This window comes from Anastrepha ludens, chromosome 2 (genome assembly GCF_028408465.1).
Source record: "Anastrepha ludens isolate Willacy chromosome 2, idAnaLude1.1, whole genome shotgun sequence".
NCBI classification, from domain to species: domain Eukaryota; kingdom Metazoa; phylum Arthropoda; class Insecta; order Diptera; family Tephritidae; genus Anastrepha; species Anastrepha ludens.
The window spans coordinates 44439702-44460498 of record NC_071498.1 but is presented as its reverse complement, the minus strand read 5'-3'; the positions used below and the strand labels follow the sequence as shown (position 1 = coordinate 44460498).

The following is a 20797-nucleotide window of genomic DNA, read 5'->3' as shown; positions in this document are numbered from 1 at the left end:
TTTAAATTGACGGTACTGAGCTTGAAGAAGTCAGCTACTTTTGCTACTTGCATTATATCTTCAAGCGGAGGCTCCAGAAAAGATATAAGAAGCCGCATAAAAAATCAAAATAGGCTTTTGGCTCTCTTCAAGCTGTCTGGAATTCATCACAGATGATCACTGATAACACCAAAATTAACATCTTCAACTCGAATGTCAAGTTCAACCTACTTTATGGCTGCCAACTCATAATCTTGCAGCCACAGACTTGCAGCGATTTCAGTTTTTGTTAAGCGTTGCCTCCACATCTTAAAAAAAAGAATGGGCGTGGTCGCATTTTAAGAAAAGGGCAGAACGACATCATCCGTAATTCAAGCGATTGGAATCCGCAAGGAAGACGACGCAGAGGCAGACCATCACTAGGAGGTAGCAAGGACAAGCAAAAGTTGGCACGAATTGAAGTGGCTGACGTCCTCTAGAAGCGAATGGAGAAAGCTTGTTGCCGTAGGAACTTATATAGGTATATATTTATATAGCAATATCCAAAACAAAAGCCAGCTGAGCTTGAATATTTTCTTATTCTTAAACAAATTCTAAAAAAGCTATTTTGGGTCTCTTAAGGGGTTATACTCAGTTATGACTTTCAAAAAAATCGATTTTTTTATTGCATTTTTGTAATGTACATATATTCAAAAGTATACGCACGAAATTTGAAGTAGATCTAAGCAATACTTTCGGAGTTATACCTAAATATGTAGAGATGCCTCGGCACGTTTTAAGGCACGTTCAACCGGTATTGAAACTTTAAACGTGTTTTTTTCAAAACGCCATTTTTCAAGTCGGTATACACGATATCTCGAAAACGGCTTGTTTGATCGGTCAACCGTTTTAACTCAATCTTTAAAGATACATTTTCTAGTAATTAATCGTTCCTTTTGTAAATCTGATACTTATTTTCCATTCTATAATCAATTTACGGCCAAATTTTAACGTAAAAATCGAAATCATTTCTTTTAAAAGCTGCCATTTTGTGAAAATTCACTATTTTGATTAGCCGAACGAATAATTACTAGATAATCTAATATATTAACAAAATTTGTTTGGTTTTTTGATTTCAGATAATCCAATCCTGAGTTACGATGTACACCGTAAATCGTCTTTTTTTAAAGGAGGTTCCAGAAATCGCTTGCAGCGCGCTCTATAATCAACATTTTCATAAATAAAAAATTTTGTTACGTTCTTGAAGGATGCTTTTATAACCGCCAAAAATTTTCAAATTAAAATATTCTGAAGTTTCTTCAGGATAAATCCTTGACAACCCGTCTTTTACTTGCTTCATAACTGCGTATAACCCCTTAAAGCAGGATTCCTCCTAAGTTGTGGTGCCACAGCATAAGTAGTAAGCATAGAAGATTCCGCCTACACCTTCTGGAATACTGCTGAAGCACGAGTTCGTGCCCTCATATAAATGCAGGTCGATCGGGTAACTTGCTGTCGTTTTTGTTGTTGTAGCAGCATAAACATTCTCCATATATGCACGGGGAATGCTGCTGGTGTGACAGTCATTGGCGACTCGTTCCAATAAGGCAGAACCGACTGTCATGGAAACGGTTGCAGTTGTAACAGCATAAGCATTCCCCACGCATGTACGGAGAGTACTGCTGGAACGTGCTGTCCGTCCTCTTAAGTTGCTGTTGGCATTACAGGGGCTATGAAAACGTGTCCCACGGATGCATTGGGTGTGCTCCTGAACATACCACCGCTTCCAATTCTAATTGAAAGGGAAGCTCGCTCGAGTGCCTTAAGACTAAAATGTATATCTGAACTTAAAAGTGGGAATATGAAAGGACATTTAAAGATCTTAGAAGACTTCCTACACAGTCCCATTCTTCATAGGGATGATATACTATCACCCAAACCAATACTCTTCAGGAACTTCCAAGTTATAATCAATGAACGAACAGACTGGAGAACTAACTCTATCACTTTCAAACCTGGCTCCCAGCTATGGTTTACTGATGGGTCCAAATTGGAAAATGATAGAACAGGGGCAGGAATCAATGGGCCCAAATTCAAAAAATCGATTCCGATGGGATCCTACCCAACTATATTCCAGGCAGAAATACATGCCATCGAAATATGTGTGAGAGAATGCCTTAGGAGGAAAATGAGAGGTACTCACATCTACATACTTTCAGATAGCCAAGCGGCTCTAAAAGCCCTTCTATCAACAACTATCACCTCTAAATTGGTAAATGATTGCCTAAACCTTCTAAATACGTTAGGAAACCTCAACACAGTAACACTATGTTGGATTCCGGGACATGAAGGACATGTGGGAAATGAAATGGCTGATGACCTTGCAAAACAAGGAGCAAATATGCAACTTACTGGTCCTGAGCCTTTCTGTGGACTAACAAAAGGCCACATAAATGAATTCCTTAGGAAATGGGAAGAAAGAAAACTTGCCGCACACTGGCTCAACTGTGCCGGTCAGCGTCAAGCTAAACTATTCCTAAGTCCCAACAAAGGAATATCTGACAAACTTCTCTCACTAAACAGAGTAGATCTGCGTCTTTTAACTGGATACCTTACAGGTCACTGCAGCCTGAGGTACCATCTAAATAACATTGGTCTATCCGAGACCAATGTCTGCCGCTTTTGCGAAATGGACATAGAAAGCTCAGAACAGGTGCTTTGTGAATGTCCTGCGTTGGGCAGACAAAGACTTCACCACCTTGGTGGTATCGTAGTATCTCCATGCAATCTTTGGAACAACAAACCCAAAACTGTGCTAAAATTTCTAAAAAGCCTAAAACTCTAGGGTTACAAAATAGGCCTTTCACAATAGATCAACTCTGGTCGCAGTGCGTAATGGCCTTCTAATAATAATAATAAGTTGCTGTTGTTGATGTTGTCTTAACAACATAAAACATTCCCGATAAATCTTTAGGGAATGCTGCCGAAATGACAGTCATTGCCTAAATATAAAACCAGGTCGTTCTCCGTTAATCGACTGCCCTCTTAACACGTTGGCTGCCACGTATCACCGGTGATCACAAAAAAAAACCTCCCCCAGGTGCCAAGTATCACCGGTGATCACAAAAAAAATCTACCCCCAGGTGCCAAGCAAAAAAAGTCATGTTCCCGTTTGAATTTTAACGAGATATTTTTACCAGGAATAAAAGTCACGCTCCTGACGCGTATGAGCATGTTTTTGTGCTGTGTTCACTGGTGACCACTTGCCGTTTTTTAAAACGATTCTTATTTTTTTTTGAAATGTGATCACCGGTGATCACATTTCGAACAAGTAAATCAAAATAAATCAGTATTAAACTTGAGTTCATAGCGAGCAGTTGGTTGCAAATTACAGTGAAAAATAGTGAAGTGAAGTTGTGAAGTTATGAATTCCGAGGAAATACGTGATGCGTTGAATTCAATGGAAAATTCCAGTGTTAGTGGTGAGGATCTTAGTCCAGATGAAGATGAGGACATCCCAGATTCAGGCAGTGATACAAGGAGTGATGACAGTATTGATGAAGACCTCGATGTTAGTGCTACAAATGTTAATAATACTGCAGATGAAGAACAGACGGAAACTACGACAGCATGGACCTCGACTGCTACCGGAGAGACTTTGAAAAATTTCGAAGAATTTACCAATCCACCCCAGGTTTTGCAATATGATGCCGGTACGCCATTTCAATATTAACGAAAGTTTTTGACCGATGAGATATTGGATATTATTGTTGAAGAGACAAATAGGAATGCAAACTCTCAAGTAACTGGCATCGGTACTCGCAGCAGCAGTAGGATGAATATGTGGAAAGATACTGATCGCCAGGAGATCATGGAGTTTCTGGCCATAGTCATGTATATGGGAATGGTAAAATACCCTGCAATAACCGACTATTGAAAGCACATTGTTCACAAACGCATTCGTCCCACAAGTTATGGCTCGTAACCGGTTCCAGATCTTGCTCAAATTCATTCACTTCGCAGATAATGCCCAGTCCTCTGAAACAGTGTCAAAAACTTATAAAATGCAAATATCCTGATTTTCGTCAAAGCATTATCCTTTTCATGAGTGGAAAAGATAGCGCTTCAATAGCGCGCTCACCTCCGCAGGGAAAACACTTTTTAATAACGTCGACAGAAGCAACAAAGGATGGTAGGCGCAAGAGACATCGTTGCGGCATGTGCTATTCAGAATTAAAGACGACAAACTCGTCGTCAGTCGCCAGGAAGAAGGCCAAACTAGTGGCAACATACTGCACCCAATGTCGAGGGTCACCATACCTATGTCTTAAACATTTTCAACAACTACATTAAAATTAAAAATAAAAAATATAGTTTTTTCTGTTTCCAGAATTGAATTGAATTTTCTCATTTTTAATTTCGTATTATTTCAAAACTTTGTATTTTACTATGAAATAAAATATTTTTTCTTTTAAAATAAACTTTCATTTTTCTCAAAACTCCTTCCATTAGGGTCCCAGCCCCTAAAATCTAGGGGCCTAGGCGTGTATCACTGGTGATACATTGGCACCTGGGGGTAGTTTTTTGAAATGATCACCGGTGATACATTGGCACCTGGGGGTAGGTTTTTGAAATGATCACCAGTGATACATTGGCAGCCAACGTGTTAAGTCGGTTTAGGCTATTCTTGTTTGTGGTCACAGAAATACTTGGAAGACTTTTCGTTCTTACCAAAATCAAGTGAAATTTAAGCATTTTATTTAATTTTCATGAAAATACTTTTATTTGGACCACCCTGTATGTGTGCCTTTTTTCGATGTTGCAGACATTTTTCGAAATATGCAAACTTTCCTCTGCTTTTTGCCAAATTTTTATTCTCTGCTGTCATTTAGAAAGTTTATATTTCTTCGTATTATCAAATAACATACAACATTTATCTGTATGCGAGTGGTGTGTGTATGTAGGTTTACTTAATATTAACTTCTTACATACAAATATACATATGTATGCATGTATGTGTATTTAAATTTACAACAATTAAGTACAAATTTGAACATTTCAATTTCAAAATGAATGCAAGGCGTGATTATGTGGTGTGTGTGTGTGTGTATATGTATATGTGTGATGTGGCCTTTTTGATTCTTGTGTTCATTAGTAGCTATGCAACTGATAAAACTCCATTCTACACATGTACAATATGTATCCAAAATTAAAAAATAAGCTTGGCAAAATTTCTATATTAATTACGTTTAAATGCATTGGCAACATTTCTTATGGAATTTTCTTTTGTTTGTAATTTATGTAGCTATAATTTAATTTTTCAATACTTTTTAAGTGCGTGGCGTTTAAGTGGAAATTCTAGTATATGAATTTATGCAGTTTTTAGTTTTTGGTTATATTTAATAAAGTTTTGTTTGTTTATTTTACTCCTTTTTTTGTTTTTTGTTTTGTCAAGTGGTGCTGCTACAATAACAATAACTAATGTGATGGGCTATCGGTAATTCGATGTTTGGCGCGTGCTTTGCTGCATGAGGCGCGGCGCAAAGAACTAACACTGCCGCCGAAATTATCATGATCTAATGATTCCGATGAGAAAGCTACGGTTATTGGAAGAAAATATACAAATAGGAAGGGAAAAAATGTTCATAAGCAATTGCAACCAAATGTTTTCATTTTCATTTTTATATTATTTTCTATTAAATTTACGAATAGGTTGTAAAGGTAGGTGTGTATGGCTTCAATGTGCGGTTTTCGTGCCTGTATGCATTGCTAATTATGTATTTAAATTGGTGTGAAACTAAAATGTGCAAACTAAGCAAAATAAAATGATGAATGTGTGTTGAAAAATTTTTAACAGATTATTGTTCTAACTTTTTGAGGACTTTGTGAATAAAAGTACACTGTAGAACAACAAAAACACAAAAACAATGGATTCTGGTGGAGGCAACAAAAAAAAACAAAAACAATGGATTCTGGTAGAGGACAACAAAAGCAAAGGATTCTGGGCAACAAAAAAAAACGGATTCTGGTGGATAGGACAACAAAAAAAAACAAATCATGGATTCTGGTAGAGGACAACAAAATAAAAGAACCTTGGTTTCTGGTAGAGGGCAACAAAAACAAACAAATGATTCTGGGAGAGAGGGCAACCAAAAACAAAACATAAAACGGATTCTGGTGTGGATAGGACAACAAAAAATATTTACGTGTATCGGCGATTTGAAAGCTTAAGTCCAATTTTTTTTTTTTAGTGGAGACCAAAGTTTTCACTCTTCTACATATTTTTATGGTAACTCGGCATAGGAAACCACGTGATCGGACAAAGGATTCTGGTAGATAGGATAACAAAAACAATGGATTCTGGTAGAGGTCAACAAAATAAAAGACACAAACCCTGGTTTCTGGTAGGGAGGACAACAAAAACAAACAAAGGATTCTGGAAGAGAGTGCAGCCAAAAACAAAACATAAAACGGATTCTGGTGGATAGGACAACAAAAAATATTTAAGTGTATCGGCGGTTTTAAAGCTTAAGTCCAATTTCTTTTTTTAAGAGGAAATCAAAGTTTTCACTCTTTTACATATTTTTATGGTAATTCAGCATAGGAAACTACGTGATCGGACAACGGATTCTGGTAGATAGGATAACAAAAACAATGGATTCTGGTAGAGGTCAACAAAATAAAAGACACAAACCCTGGTTTCTGGTAGGGAGGACAACAAAAACAAACAAAGGATTCTGGAAGAGAGTGCAGCCAAAAACAAAACATAAAACGGATTCTGGTGGATAGGACAACAAAAAATATTTAAGTGTATCGGCGGTTTTAAAGCTTAAGTCCAATTTCTTTTTTTAAGAGGAAATCAAAGTTTTCACTCTTTTACATATTTTTATGGTAATTCAGCATAGGAAACTACGTGATCGGACAACGGATTCTGGTAGACAGGATAAAAAAAAACGAAAAAACAATGGATTTTGGTTGAGAGGACAACAAAAAAAACACAAACAATGGATTCTGGTAAAGGGAACAAAAAAGAAATCAAAGGATTGTGGAAGAGAGCCAAAAAAACAACAATGGATTCTGGAGGATTTTGATGACTCCGCTCCAACCCATACGGCAAAAACCACCCAGCAGTGGTTAAAAATCAATATTCCTGCGTTCATAGCCGCAGAAGATTGGCCGTCTGAAAGTACAGATCTGAATCCATTGGACTACAGTTTGTAGACAGAATTGGAGAGCATGACCTGTCGAAATTTGGAGAGTCTCAAACAATTTTTGAGAAGCGATGGCAATATCCATGGATATCATACTGCAATAGCTGCATGGCCGAATCGTTTGAAGGCTTATGTAAAACCAAATGGTGACCATTTCGAATGAATATTAAAATTTTTTTTCATATTTAAAACCGACTTAACTTGTAACAGAACTTACGGCAGGACTAAGTATATATTATATAGGGTTTTTTAATAGGTGCGCTTCAACTTTTTTCCGATAGGGAGGGCGAACGACGCAATATTTTTTATTTTTCGCTTGTCATTTGTAAACTTCATTAGTATACATTTCATCATGGAACGCTACACACTTGAGCAACGATTGCAAATCGTGCAAATTTTTTATGAAAATAATCGTTCTGTTGCTGCTACTTTAAGAGCATTACGGCCATTTTACGGTCCATTTAACAAGCCGTCCCCTTTTGGGGTTATGTGAAGTCACTGGTCTACATTGGTCTAGAAACACGTAAAATTCGAATTTTTGGGGAAGGTAGAAAAAAAAAGTGGTTTTTCAAGGAAAAAAAAAACTCTTCAACTGGTTAAAAAAGTCGCTTAAAAAAGTTTTTGGATGTTTTTTAGTTCACATAGAAGATAATTACATCAAAATTAATAATCTTTTTTTTTTTGTTTTCAGATGAAAATTGCAAGTTGTATCTTGTACAGAAGTTGGATACAGGCGCTCTGGGAATCTATTGATAACTCGGCTTACAATATATTGTTGGAGATTGTACACATTTTTTTTTGTTTAGTTCAAATATATATTAAACTATCCCCAAAACTTCATTTGGCTAATTGTTTTTTTTTCTCATCCTACAACGCTTCGCGAAAACTACTGAATTTAGGACATCTAATTGGCCCGCCGGCCTTAAATGTATATGTTCAAACTCGATAATAAAAAAAAATTAGTTAAAAGAGTCAAACCATTTGTGTTTTATTCAAAAAAGTTCAAAAGTTGAAGCGCTCTTACTGAAAAACCCTATATATATAATTGACGCATGCACCCTTTTTTGTTTGGTAGGCCGGGCTCCTACTCCTATTTGGGGTGTGCGTCTTGATATTTGCCCCAAATGAAAATACCTACAGTTTTATACCGTCTCTGAACGGCAGATAAGTTTTATGAGAAGCTTTTTCATGGCAAAAATAGACTCGGAGTATCTATGTTGTCTACGTTGTCCATCAATTAGTGTTTCGTGCCCGAAATTTTGAACCTACGCACTTCCGAATGGTAGTCACGCAACAACTCATTCGGTTACGCTTCTATTAGACAGACACTTCTATTAGATTTAGCTCACAGATCAGCAAGGGTATGAGGAGATCGTAGATTAGGTTAGGTTGAAGCGCTTGTCCCGTGGTACACTCACAGGGTCGTAGCCCATTGTGATGCCGCGTGGGGAACTTGTCTTAATCTCTCCTAAAACCAGTGTATACTTTTCAAAAATTTTAGAAAATCCCTGATTTCCACAGAACTGAGATCTTCGAATTCATTAAAAATTGTCTACCTAAAATAGTAAACCTACGACGCGATAGAACCTGAAGGTGCGAAATCGTCTTTTCCTCATCCAGATAGCGTCTACAGAAGTCATGTGTTTGCACACCCAACCTCTGGACGTGCCTACCTATTAGGCAGTGCGCCGTTATAACTGAAATCAGTATGCTAAGACTGTGCTTATTTTGACCTAGCAGAGATTCTGTGCGTTTAGCATTGAGAGTCGGCCACAATTGTCGGGCTATTCTGCAGGTTGTTTCATTACGCACTTACGATTTAGCTTACATGTTTGTAAGGGTATGCCTATGTCATTGTCTGTGTACTCATCAGTCAATTTGGTGCCAATTGACCGATAGGAGATCGTAATGAGCAAAAATAAAAGTAACATTGCAGGTGACTAACGGATACAGTTTCCCGACAAAAATTTAAAGTCGAACTAGCACTTCAAAAGTACAAAAAAAAATTGTGAAAATAGTGAAAAAAACTGAGTATATTTTTACTTGCGCCTAATTGGAACACTCATAAGGTGTAGTAAAAATGGTGGATTTAAAAAACAATGAATTTAGAAAACCATATATGATAATATTATACATTTTATGGAGAGGTGAATAATGAGGCGTGTGTTTTACGTTAATTTTGCGAGAGGTGCGTGTGTTGTAATTAAGCTTAAGAATATATGTATACGAATACGGATACAAATAAGTAAAATGTACATAACTAAGCGAGCGAAAATCAGCATTGTAATGTTGTGGTATATTTGTAGCTGAAGATGGTGAATTATGTGAAGGTGTTGCTTGAAGTGTGGTTGATTGTGTTTCAATTACTTTTGGTCGATTTCCCACTTGCATTTTGTTTTATATTCGCTTATAATTAGCTTTATGTTGTGTGCTATAGCCGCCTCAAAGCATTTTGTTTTGTTGGTATGAGTGTTGTAGTGGTATAAAATGTTGCTTCCATTTTAGCATTTCAAAAGTTTCACATATCTCAACTAGTCATTTGCCACTCAATACGGGGTGAATAGGAAAAATTTAAATTGAGCTAGAAAAGCCTTAAATATGTTTGTGCACGCGCAAACTGGGTACGAAATATCTACGGCGTTAATTTCCAACCGAACTCAACTAAGAAATACAACGAATTAAAAAGCAAATGATAATACCAATATACGTGTAATGTAACTGACTAATTCAATTCATTTATCGTCAATACGCAAAAAACTAAAAAAAAAAAGAAATATCTGAGGCGATTTACCTTTATCTGTTGGTGACCCCAAAGTCAGGCTGCTCAGGCTCGAACTCAAATTGTATGGACGCGGTGATGGTGGCACGGGCACTGTCTCGTCACCCGGTAAACATGTCTCAACCATAGCCTCCAAGCAGTTGACGAATAGTTCAGATGATTCACCCATCATAATGTACTGGACGGCGGTTAAAAAAGTGTATATATGCATATTAAAAAAATGATTATTTGCTATTAATAATATGAATATGCCCACTCACCTTCGTAAAGGGTCCTGCAAAACGCCAGAGTCCACCAAATCCGCAGCTTTGCAAGAAATGCAGCTGCTGCTGTGAAGGATCCTCGCTAGCAAGCATATTTTGTATGATGCTTTGTACTGAATTCAAAACGACTTGATCGTGTGAGACCGAGAGAATATTGTTGATCTTCTGATCCAGCAAGGAATGGCTATTCAAGTAAAGAAAATAAACAAAAACAATTATTAGTGGAAGTCCCAATATGTATGAATGTGGGTAAACTTACATAACTGGAAAGACCTTTGGGAACACCACCGAACCTTCGGCCAGGTACTGATAGAGCACGCGCGTCTCATTCTCATCCGTCGAATATTTCACCAATGTGGCCAAAACAGTCAGCACCAATGCTTGTGTGGACAAATCGGAGAGTACTTCAGGGTCCAGTAGCACATTCGACTCATTGGAGACGGATGAACGTGAACCACGTTCCTGTGGAGAAGAAAAAGTTTCGTGTATTGAAATCATTTACAAAGAATGGAAACTAAAATTATTTGAATCAGTTTTAAGGTTAAGGAAAAATAAGCGTTTAAGGAAGTAGCAGTGCAAGCGTGCAGGGCAAATAAAAGAGTAAAATATAAAAGAAAATCAGCAATAAAAATATATTAATTATAAAAAATAATAATTAATTTTATGAAGCTTAATTATTATTTATTCAAATGTTACCACTTATTTACATTAGCTTTCTTAAATAAAAAATTAAGGTGAAGTCAAATATAAGAAATGGTTTTACTTTATAAAAATTAACTTAACTAAAAAAAAAAAATTTAAACATCCAGTTAAATATGAAACCAAGAACACAGTGCAGTAAATTTGTCATTGCCTGAGGGCGAAATGATTGCAACTCGGGATGAAATACTTAGACCCTTGGTGAAAAGTTTTCAGCGGTCTGGCCAAGATCAGACCGTTAACCGGGTCTCAGCTAATTTGAAAGAATCGGCTGATGGGCTGACGTAACCAGAGGGCTCTTGACTAGGATTTGTTAACAAAAAAAAACTGAGATTTGTGTTGGTGATATACGAAAAAAAGCAACAGTCACGGAGACGTGGTAACCGAAACTACTCGCTCCATTTCGTTTTTCACCACAACTGAAAGCCAGACCTGGTGATCTATCATAGACCCATATAGTAAAACATCCAAAACTATTCCATTTTCAGATAAATTTTTTGCCGTATTAATTTTGCAATTTTTTGCTTGAGCGCTTTTAGAGTAAGTGAAAAAAAAGAGAATAAATTCGTATCGGAGCGAAATATGTAGTTTGGGTGCATATAATAAAATTTCACTAGGAATAATTTTGTAGAATCCTTTAACTATTTACCCCCTCTCTTTTGTGTAAAGTTCAAATCGAACTGCATTTGGTCGCTAGAGGGTTATATGTTCTAGAATATTATTCAGCTGAATATTTCTCCAGGGATATTTTCAGAAAGAATCTGAGAACGTAAAAGTCCACAGAATATAAAAAGCAAATACATATAATACATATATACAGTAACTCACAGCTTATTTGATGCAGCGAATTTTATATTTGCTCTGAGAATGCAATAACGGTGAAATGTATTTTTTTCTGTTTAGCTAAGCGTCTTAAGTCATTAACAAAAAATTTTTGTAAAGAAAAGTTCAAAAAATTAAAATTTTTTTAAATGGAAAAAGGGATCTCACTTTAAAAAAGAGAAGACGTTATTCGTCATTATAAAGAGGGCAAAAGCCAACGAAAAATTGCAGAAATTGTTGCTATTAGTTGCTCAACTGTTCAGCACATTATAGAAACGTTTTGCCACGAAAACAGGATAGAAGATAAGGGCAGATCTGCGCCAAATAAAATATTTAAGGATGCAGATAAGAGGTGGATTGTTCGCAAAGTTAAAGAAAACCCCCGATTTAAGCGTTCCAAAATTAACGAACGAAGTCGAAAAATACTTAGGCAATATCTGTAACCCTGAAACTGTTCGTAGAGATCTGCGCGAGGAAAATTTTCACGGAAGGACTGCCCGAAATAATTCATTGATTAATGCTCGTATTAGAAAACAAAGAATAGAGTTTTGCAGACAACATTTGAACAGACATGCATTTCGTTCTGGAAGTCCGTTGTTTTTGCGAATGAAACAAAATTTAACCTTTTCAGGTCTGATGCGAAGTTCTGCGTTTGGAGAAAACCAAACACCGCGCTTCAACAATGTAATTTGCGCTCTACAATTAAACACCACAGGGGCAGTGTGATGGTATGGGGTTGCAGGTCCTACTCGTATTCAGGCGTCAGAACTTTAAAATTTATCGAAGGAAACATGAATAAAGAAGGGATGTATTTGGATGTGCTAAGAGATAATTTAGTACAAAGTGCGGATAAAATGGGTATTAGGGATTCGTTTAGGTTCTACCAAGACAACGATCCCAAGCATACGTCTGGTATTGTAAAAACTTGGCTTATCTGGAACTGCCCAAATGTAGTACATCCGCCTCAACGTTTTGAGAATTTGTGGCCAGTGCTGGAAAATATAATAAGATCTGAAACGGGCACTACAGGAGGAATGGGATAAAATTAGTTCCGATTATACTTGTAGGAACCTATGAATTCCCGATTAGAAGCTGTTCTGCATCAAAAAGGAGTATTAGCCGTATTCATGATATCGAAATATGAATGTGTTTATGTTTTTTGAATACTTTTAATTTAGTGCATCATTTAAGCTGTGACCTCAAAACTGTAGATGCATTATTTTAATTTGCCATATCTTTCTTATGAAGAAACATTTGTTGTTATTTTTTTGTTATTAAATAAAACATGTTATTTAACAATAAAAAAATATACGATTTTTTTCTGTAATGGAAATACCATAAAATATATTTGATATGTTAATGTTTTTTTTTGGCTGCATCAAATAAGCTGTGAGTCCCTGTATGTACATATAATTGGCGCTTACACCCTTTAATCAATGTTTGGGCGAGCTCCTATTCCTCGAATTTATTTTATTTATTTATTTAGTGTGCGCCTTGAGCAACAAAAAGAGGACATAAACTTGTTCTCTCTCTCTCTCTCTCTGTCTTTACTTTGCGACAGTTATTACGCCAATTGTTCGTCCTATGTTGGAATCATCCCAGCTCCAAATATCAGGAGAACAATTGAAGATAAAATAAAGCAAAACAAAATAATATATTTTTTTAAATAACATAATCTTTTTTTTTACAGAAAAACAATATAAACAAAAAAAAAACATTTTTTTCTAAATAGGTAATGTTTTTTTTATATATTTATTTATTTTTTATTTCGCGTCATGTTGATGGATTTCTCTCAACAGTGTCTACCCTATGATCGAAAACTACCAGGAAGGTGATGTTGACTGGTTTCTTCGATTGCCAAGGCGTAGTGCACCATGAGTACCTTGTATCGGGCCAGACAGTCAATAAAGAATATTATTTATCCGTTTTGAAGCATTTCAGAGTTGCTTTACGTCGCAAACGGCCGGAAATGTGGGCAAACAATTCTTGGATTTTGCGTGATCATAACGCGCCATCGCTCCGAGCCCAAATTGTGCTGAGTTATTTGTGCAAACACCAAGTAAATACCATCGTGCGACTTCTTTTTGTTTCCCAAGTTGAAGTTACCACTTCGTGGAAGGAGATTTTAGTCGATAGAGGAGATCAAAGAGAATGCGACGAAGGAGGTGAAGGCCATCCCTTCGTCGGCCTGCCAGGGGTGCATGGAGGAATGGGTTAAACGTTGGCACATTGTGTGTTGCTTCAGACGGGTCATATTTTGAAGGAGATAAAATAAATTTGCCCGAAATTTAACGCTGTTTTGTTTTATTTAAACATTCCCGGTACTTTCTGATCATAGGGTATAAAGTAGATATTTGAAAAATTAAATTACTAATTCAAGTATATTATTTTTTTAACTGACCTTGAATTATGTATGCGTTAAAAAGGTATTAAAAAATTTCAAACTGAATAAAATTAAATTAGATAATTTTTTTAATCAAATAAATAGCGTTATTTGATTTTATATCACTTTATCTTGTTTCAGTAGTTGGCCGCGCCTCAAAAAAATAACGCTCATTAGTCCAGTTCTGGCTACGCTATCCACAGTATTTTTGCGTAGAGCTGCTTTCCGTGTTTTATTTATTTTAGTTTTTAGTTTTGAAGGTTTAGAAAGTATCATAAAGTACCACAGATACTTAGTTTAGAAAACATTAATTACAAATATGGAATGTTTTATACAAATGTAACTTAATCCCGCTACCTTGTTACACATTTAATTAAATAAAGGGTGGTTAAATTTCATGGGCCGATGTTGAATGTGAACCACACCTAAACGTCAAGTTTTTTTCTGCATTTCATTTGACATTTTTCAATTTCAGACTAACTCAATTTGAACCATGGAAAGATACACAATCGAGCAACGCGTTAAAGTTATTCAGGCTTATTATGAAAACGGGCGTTCAAATCAAAATGCATATCGAAGAAAATCATCTTCAGTGATGAGATGACATTTTCACCTCAGTGGATTCGTCAATAAGCAGAATTGCCGCATTTGGGCGAACGATAATCCAAGAGTGATTGCCGAAAAACCAATGCACCCACAAAGAGTGACCGTTTGGTGCGGTTTATGGGCCGGCGGCATCATTGGGCTGTATTTTTTCCAAAATGAGGCCGGTCAGGCAGTTACTGTGAATAGTGTTCGCTATCGTGAGATAATAACGAACTTTTTTTGGCCCGAATTGGAAGATATGGATGTGGACGATATGTGGTTTCAACAGGACGGTGCCACTTGTCACACAGCTAACGAAGCAATGGCTTTTTTGCGCGAAAAATTTGATGGCCGAATAATCTCACGTCGCGGCGATGTCAATTGGCCGCCAAAATCATGTGATTTGACACCGTTGGACTTCTTTCTTTGGGGTTATTTGAAAGAAAAGGTGTACGTCGAAAGCCAGCAACAATTCAAAAGCTAAAGGATGAGATAATTCGGCACATTAACAGCATAGAACCTCAATTATGCCTCAGCGTCATCGAAAATTTGGACCATCGGATGGAGGTGTGCCGCCGAGGCCGCGGCGGTCATTTGGGCGATATTTTGTTCCATACGTAATTGAGCCATACTAATATTATCATAATAAAGAGAAATGACAATAATTTCCTAAAAAAATTGTATTTTATTCAAAATCAACACCGGCCCCTGAAACTTAACCACCCTTTACATATATACATATATAATTGGCGCTTACACCCTTTTTGGGTGTTTGGTCGAGCTCCTCCTCTTATTTGTGGTGTGCGTCTTGATGTTGTTCCATAAATGGAAGGACCTACAGTTTTAAGCCGACACCGAACAGCAGATACTTTTTATGAGAAGCCTTTTCATGACAGAAATACACTCGGAGGTTCGCCAAGGAGCGACCGCTATTAGAAAAAACGTTTTCTTCATTTTGGTTTCTCACTGATATTTGAACCTGCGTTCTCCGAAAGGTAGACACGCACCAACCCATTCGGCTACAGCGGCCGCCAAATTTAATTAAACCGCATTACATTAATTTAAAAGAAATTGAGTGAAATCATGTTGTATTTAGAATAAACAGAATTATTTTTAATTAATTAATATGTAATAAAGGGCCTTTCAAAAGACGTGCCTAGATGTTCTTTAAATAAAGCATGCAAAAATTTAGATTTCACTATTTTTATTCAAAATACGGCTCTTCACGATTATATGTGAAAAATTACATAATTTAAATGTTCACCATGAGCACGTCTGCGGATAAAAAACGCCAAACAGCCGATTCAAGGAATCGAGATATCGATATTGAAGGTAGTTCAGCAAGACTTTGCGCTGCAGCAGCAATACTTTCAACAGAACGTCAGATTTTTGTCTGCCAGTCCATAGAATAGAAAAATTCTCGACATGAGGCAGATTTTTGAATTTATTCACCAACCTTTGAATTGTCGACTCATTTGGACGATTATTTCCACCAAAAAAATCACGAATTTTGCGATATGTTGTGCTTAAAGATCGACCATTTTCATAATAAGTTTCAATAACTTTAACGCGTTGTTCTATCGGGTAAAATTGTACACCTGTCTACTTGACAAATATCAAAAATTACATAAAAAAGGTACCGTCTAGGAATTATTCACTACTGACATGTAGGCGGCACTTTTGAAAGACCCTTTATATTGAATTAATTAAATTAAGATTTTATTTAAATAAATATTTGAGTAAATTAATTCAGGTTAATTAATTATCTTAACAATTAATTAAATTATCTTTAGTAAATTAAAAATGATCTTCAATTGAAATTTTGAAATTTGAAAAGGTCGAGCCATTGTATTTAAATCTGGAAAGCGGGTAGATAGTCAAGGAAGGAAGGAGAAAAGTATCAGAGAAAGAGATAGGAAAGAATAAAGACAGATATAGAGAATTGGTTTCAAATCATTTTTAATTATTCTTTATAAAACTCCACTGAATCAGTTAAATATTAGTCTAACTAAAATAAAAATTTGTCTAATTGGCTGAAAGGAAAATTTTATAGAATTATTGATTTATAATTTTATGTGCATATATGCAATATTATAAATTAAGGTGAAAATAAATTTACTTAAGTGTAATTAAGTGCCAAGAATAAGTCTAAGAGTGCTGGTAAATTCATGTAGTTTATGCGAAATAATACAGAAACAATTATCTTTGCATCGCAGTGTTCCTATTTCTGTGACAGTATTTCAGTATCTCAAATGTATTACACCAAGAAAGAAAAATTAAAGTGCTGTACAAAAACAAGTGCATTGTGAAGAAACATACGCCAATAATTATAATAGTACAGAGAAAGTGAATGAAAACTAAATAACTGATAACAGCTAGAAGAGCAAATCTCCAAAAAAAGTAGTAGATCTAGTAGTAAATAGTAGTTAGAAGAAAAGTCAATAGGGAATACCTGACGTTCTTCGATAGCGCTCGAGTTATTCGGTTCTTTTGTGGTCGGCACCGAAAACGAGCGTTGTGTCTTAAACAAAACCTTGGCATTCTGCATTAGGAATACGTTTTTTTTTTGTTTTTGTTGTTTTTACGATTCAATTTCAATGTAGTATTCCATACGTATGACAGATTTCCAAAGCAAAAGCAAACAAACCCAAATTCAGGCAGCCATTAAAGTAAAAACCATAAACGATCAAATCATAAAAACAAATTCCAATGGCGTCGTTTTATGAGCAGATGAGAGATACGCGAGCAGAACAGTCAGGGGTTGAGTAAATGTGTAAGACGCATGCAGATATATGTATGTATGTATATGTATGCAGTTGTTAGAAGAAATCGTTTGTTGGTTGAACGGTGGGTGGTACAAATTGGATTGTGGCCGTTTTGGTTGTTTTTGTTGTTGGTGATGGTCGTGCCAGTACAAGAACAGCCACATTCAAAGTTAACGAAAATAAGAACAAAATGCATAAATATTTAGTATTTTCGTTTGTTTTTGGGAGGGATTTAGGGTTTGTAGGTGTTGATTTTTTTTTTTTTTTTGTCGTAAAATTAAAATATAAATGATATGTAGTAGCACGTTGAACATATACAATATATCAGTTGTTGTATTCAGTACACAAGTATTACGATTATGAAATGCAAGCACCAATCAATCAGCAGGCAAATGTTGGTAATACGAGTACAGTAATTTTGTATTTCAAAAATTGTTATTTCAAATATTGAACATAAAAAATAGAGAAAATAGAGATTTAAATCAATTACTTTATGTGATTTACGCTTGGCTATTTCAAATTCAGATTACAATAACGCTACGCATGAGAAACTGAATGGTTGCAGGATGAACGCTCAAGAATTTTTATTCAAATTTAATTTAAAATGTATGAAAACAGAATAACATTAAAATAAGTTGTATAATATGCGAATTAAATATTTATATAGGAAATGTGATTCACCGTAGTACTTAATAATGGCCGGAAATTAATTTAAGTGACATAGACTGGAGATGGGGAAGATGCGCTAAACTACTAAACCAAGCGCAAAGCCAGCGGCACTTAGAGTTGCTTCAGCCTAGTGCACTGTCTCAGGCGCAACAGTTTTTGTGATCAGCGGGGAGACACCTATGGATACCGGGAACGAGTGGATGCGTGGGACAAGAAAAAAAAAACGCCACCACTAATCCCTTGAAGCGCGCTGGCAAAGCCGATGGGACAGTGAATCGAGTGGCAGATGGACGGCAAAGTTGATTCCTGCAATAGGCAAATGCGTTAAAAGAAACCTCGAGGAAGGAAAAATACCTCTACCGCTTGGGTAAGGTAGGCGACCCCAGGTGCATATACTGCGAAGCACCGAGCTATGACGCCGGACGCTCTTTCCTTAGTTGCGACAGATGACTCGTGCAAAGAGGTGCTCTGAGGGAGCAGATTGGCGACATCGCGCAGATGGAAAGAGAAATTCTATGTAATCAGTCCTCCCCGAGATGTACTGAATTTGTCGCAATAATAGACTGGCATGACCAAACGCTTTTTTCCTTCCTTTAATTTAGTGTAATCAATAAGAAGCTTTTCTATTGTATTTTGCAGCTTTTGATTTTTTAACACATTTCGGCTCATAGACACGCCCCTTTTGTAGACTTATGGAAAATATATCGAAAAAATCCCCCAAGGGAATTTAGCATGAAAATAATAAAAAAAACCCTGTGCAAATCGTAGCCATCTGTGTATAGAGTTTGACGCACATACATATTTTGAGACTCTATTTTATAAGATATAATGATTAAATCCGGTAGCTCTATAGCTCTATTATTATTTTCACACCTTGTTCAATCCCCAGTCATTCACCAGGTCATCTACCTTGGTGGTCACCATATCCGTTTGCATTTGCGCGTGACTGCTATTCGGTCCCGAGCGTGAACACTCAAATGATAGAAGGCGTATTTACTAATAATAGCTTCGCACCTATTAAAGGTGTTAGCGAAAGTCATAGTGCATTTCTGGCATTAAAAAATGTAGGGGGGGGGGGGGGGGGGGGGGGGGGGGGGCAGACGCTATTAAAAACAAAAGCTTTTACCAGGTGAACCGCTTTGATGCCCTGACGACTGCAGTGTTTACCAAGTGGAAATTCTGCTAAAGCCGCTCAGTAGTAAAAATTATTGTATACAGGGTGTCCGGTGGCCGAACTAGGAATTCAAACTAAATTTAAACAACTACTAATGTGACAAATTTATTTCAATAACTATTAAAAAAAGAAAAATTCAGATTTATTATTTTTTCTAATTGTTGACCGTTGCGTCGGATACATTCTTGAAATCTGGCCAGCGTATTCCGTGCCACTCGCTGGAGAAGTGATGTCGGGACGCCACTAACCTCATAAACGATATTTTCTTTTAGCGCTAAGATGATCGCTGAGTTTATTCCATAGATTTTACATTTGAGGGTACCACAGTACATAGGGGTAAGATTGGAGGACCATCCGTGTATTATGAGTTCTCCATTCCTAACCCACTCCATGCAAGCTTCAGTCAGCTCCTCCGGGATCGTGTTAGTTTTTCTTTCACAGCTGCAATATTTACATTCACCATAGAAAAGAGATAAGAGTCACGGGATATAGGGTAAGGCGAATAAGATGAATGGTCCAGCAGTGGTATAGAGACCTCTTGACAGACAATGCAGAATGAGCAGCAACAAACAATCGGTCATAGCTGACGTGTGTCGCCATATAAACTTCTTCCACAGCAAATGTCAGTTTCGTTTTATAATAACCACACCTCGTATTTCAAAACCCCCATTTATGATGCGATTTAGTAAATATTCGGAATACACATATAGTATATTAATTAGTCAGTGGCAATGGCTAACCTCCGAGTGTACGGCGGAGGTTAATTAAGTACCCGTGTTTGATGACAGAGAGCGTTCCAGAGGGAAGTTGGATGGCACCGTGTGCTGCCATCTATCAAATGACGGCAAAACAAATTTCGGATTGATTGATAGGTAAGTTTGGATTGAGCACCTATTTGACTAAGACGAGTTTCGTGATTTTCGCAAAGATGTAAAAAGAGCAGTGTCGTTCGGTAATTCGCTTTTTGTTTGTGGATGGGGAAAAATGCGAGGAGATATTATAAAAGCAAAGTTGTATACTATTTCTGGGGACACTTCGCCATCTATGACCAGAGTTAGATATTGTTTCAACAATTTAAACGTGAGCGAACATCTGTTTTTGATGAGCAGCGACCATGACGCCTGGCAGACGTGGTTACAAAGGAAATCATTCAAAAACTTTACGAAATGATTCCCGCTGATCGACGAACGAAGGTGCATGAAGTAACAGAGGCCATACATGTGTCGACCGGAACGGCAATTATATTTTACATGATAAGTTGGCGATAAAAAAATTGTCGGTCCGATGGGTGCCGCGATTGCTCACAAGCAGCCACAAGCGGATGCGGTTGTTAACTTCGAATGAGTGTTTGGAGCAATTTAAGCGAGATCCGAAGGAATTTTTGTGTCAAGTTGTCACCGTTGATGAAACCTGGATTCATCATTACACACCAGAAACTAGGCAACAATCAAAACAATGGATTTACGCCGATGAATCTGCTCCAAAAAAG

General features: G+C 36.7%; 1 protein-coding gene across 8 annotated transcripts in view; it reads right to left on the bottom strand.

The window, feature by feature from the left end:
- The window catches only part of LOC128869873 (neurofibromin), a 47836-nt gene that overhangs the window by 12582 nt on the left and 14457 nt on the right, over positions 1 to 20797 (bottom strand). For 5 of the 8 annotated variants that reach the window (XM_054112509.1, XM_054112476.1, XM_054112479.1 and 2 more), the window contains exons 24-28: positions 17153 to 17242; positions 10471 to 10673; positions 10209 to 10395; positions 9961 to 10126; positions 4686 to 5555 (exon numbers count right to left, since the gene is read on the bottom strand). In XM_054112509.1, coding sequence (XP_053968484.1) covers positions 5437 to 5555; positions 9961 to 10126; positions 10209 to 10395; positions 10471 to 10673; positions 17153 to 17242 — 765 coding nt within the window. In that variant the 3' untranslated portion in view covers positions 4686 to 5436. Of the gene's footprint in view, positions 1 to 4685; positions 5556 to 9323; positions 9831 to 9960; positions 10127 to 10208; positions 10396 to 10470; positions 10674 to 17152; positions 17243 to 20797 lie in introns of those variants that run through there. The other 3 variants (XM_054112500.1, XM_054112505.1, XM_054112493.1) reach the window with 3 other exon arrangements.